The 819-nt window shown below is 55.2% G+C and overlaps 1 protein-coding gene across 1 annotated transcript in view; it reads right to left on the bottom strand.

Annotated features, from left to right (window-relative positions):
* plekho1b (pleckstrin homology domain containing, family O member 1b) overlaps window positions 1-819 on the bottom strand; it is a 15387-nt gene extending 14568 nt beyond the window's left edge. The window contains exon 1 of the mRNA XM_069176784.1: window positions 536-819. Within this exon, the coding sequence (XP_069032885.1) occupies window positions 536-562 (27 nt within the window). The 5' untranslated portion in view covers window positions 563-819. The remainder of the gene's footprint in view (window positions 1-535) is intronic.

Here is an 819-nt window from a genome sequence, read left to right on the forward strand (position 1 = left end):
GACAGTTGGTGTGAGTCCAGTCTGTGGTGCGTTCAGGGTCTGGGTTTGGACAGTTGGTGTGAGTCCAGTATGTGGTGCGTTCAGGGTCTCTGTTAGGACGGTTGGTGTGAGTCCAGTCTGTGGTGCGTTCAGGGTGTTTGTGGGTCAGATGTTTATTATGTAAGTCCATTAAACGGCTGTAACGTGAGACCGGAGCTGGTCGGCGGATTAACCGTCACTCCGCTCCGTTTTTCTTCATGTGACTCTCCGTGACCCGGTTCTGACTCGGGTCGGTTCACTCCTGAAACACATCATGTCTCTTTGTTGTGTTTTTGTTTTCGTTTTTTTTACTTTTTAAAACTGTTTTTACATCAAACACATAAACGCCCTTATTCTGAAACCCGGAAGTCTCCGAAGCAGCGAGCGGCTCTCCTCGCCTTCAAAATAAAGGCTCGAACTAATCCTTGAGGCTTTTGTTCCTCGAGCTTCGGTTTAACGGGATAAAAGCGGCCGTCACGAGCCACCGCTGGCCGCCGTCGGTTCCGTTAACACTCACCCGTTTCCCGGAGTTGTTCTTCTTCATGCTGGCGGCTGTCAGGCTGCCGGCGGCGGTCGGACGACGGGACTTCACCCACTTTCACGGTAACTCCGTTATTCGTCCACAGTGCGCGTCACCCCGGCGGGAGGAGGAGATAAAAAAGCGGGTAAAAACCCGGTTAAATTCCGGTCAGGGAGGACCGGAGCCTCCGCCGCTGCTCCGCCGCTGCTCGGCTGCTGGTCCCCGGTGTGACTCTGCTCGTCGTCCCCGCTGCTGCTCGCTGCTGCTGCCGGGCTCCGCTG

Source organism: Embiotoca jacksoni, unplaced genomic scaffold (genome assembly GCF_022577435.1).
Source record: "Embiotoca jacksoni isolate LCO1_2020_lvr unplaced genomic scaffold, fEmbJac1.0.p SCAF_106, whole genome shotgun sequence".
Classification (NCBI taxonomy): domain Eukaryota; kingdom Metazoa; phylum Chordata; class Actinopteri; family Embiotocidae; genus Embiotoca; species Embiotoca jacksoni.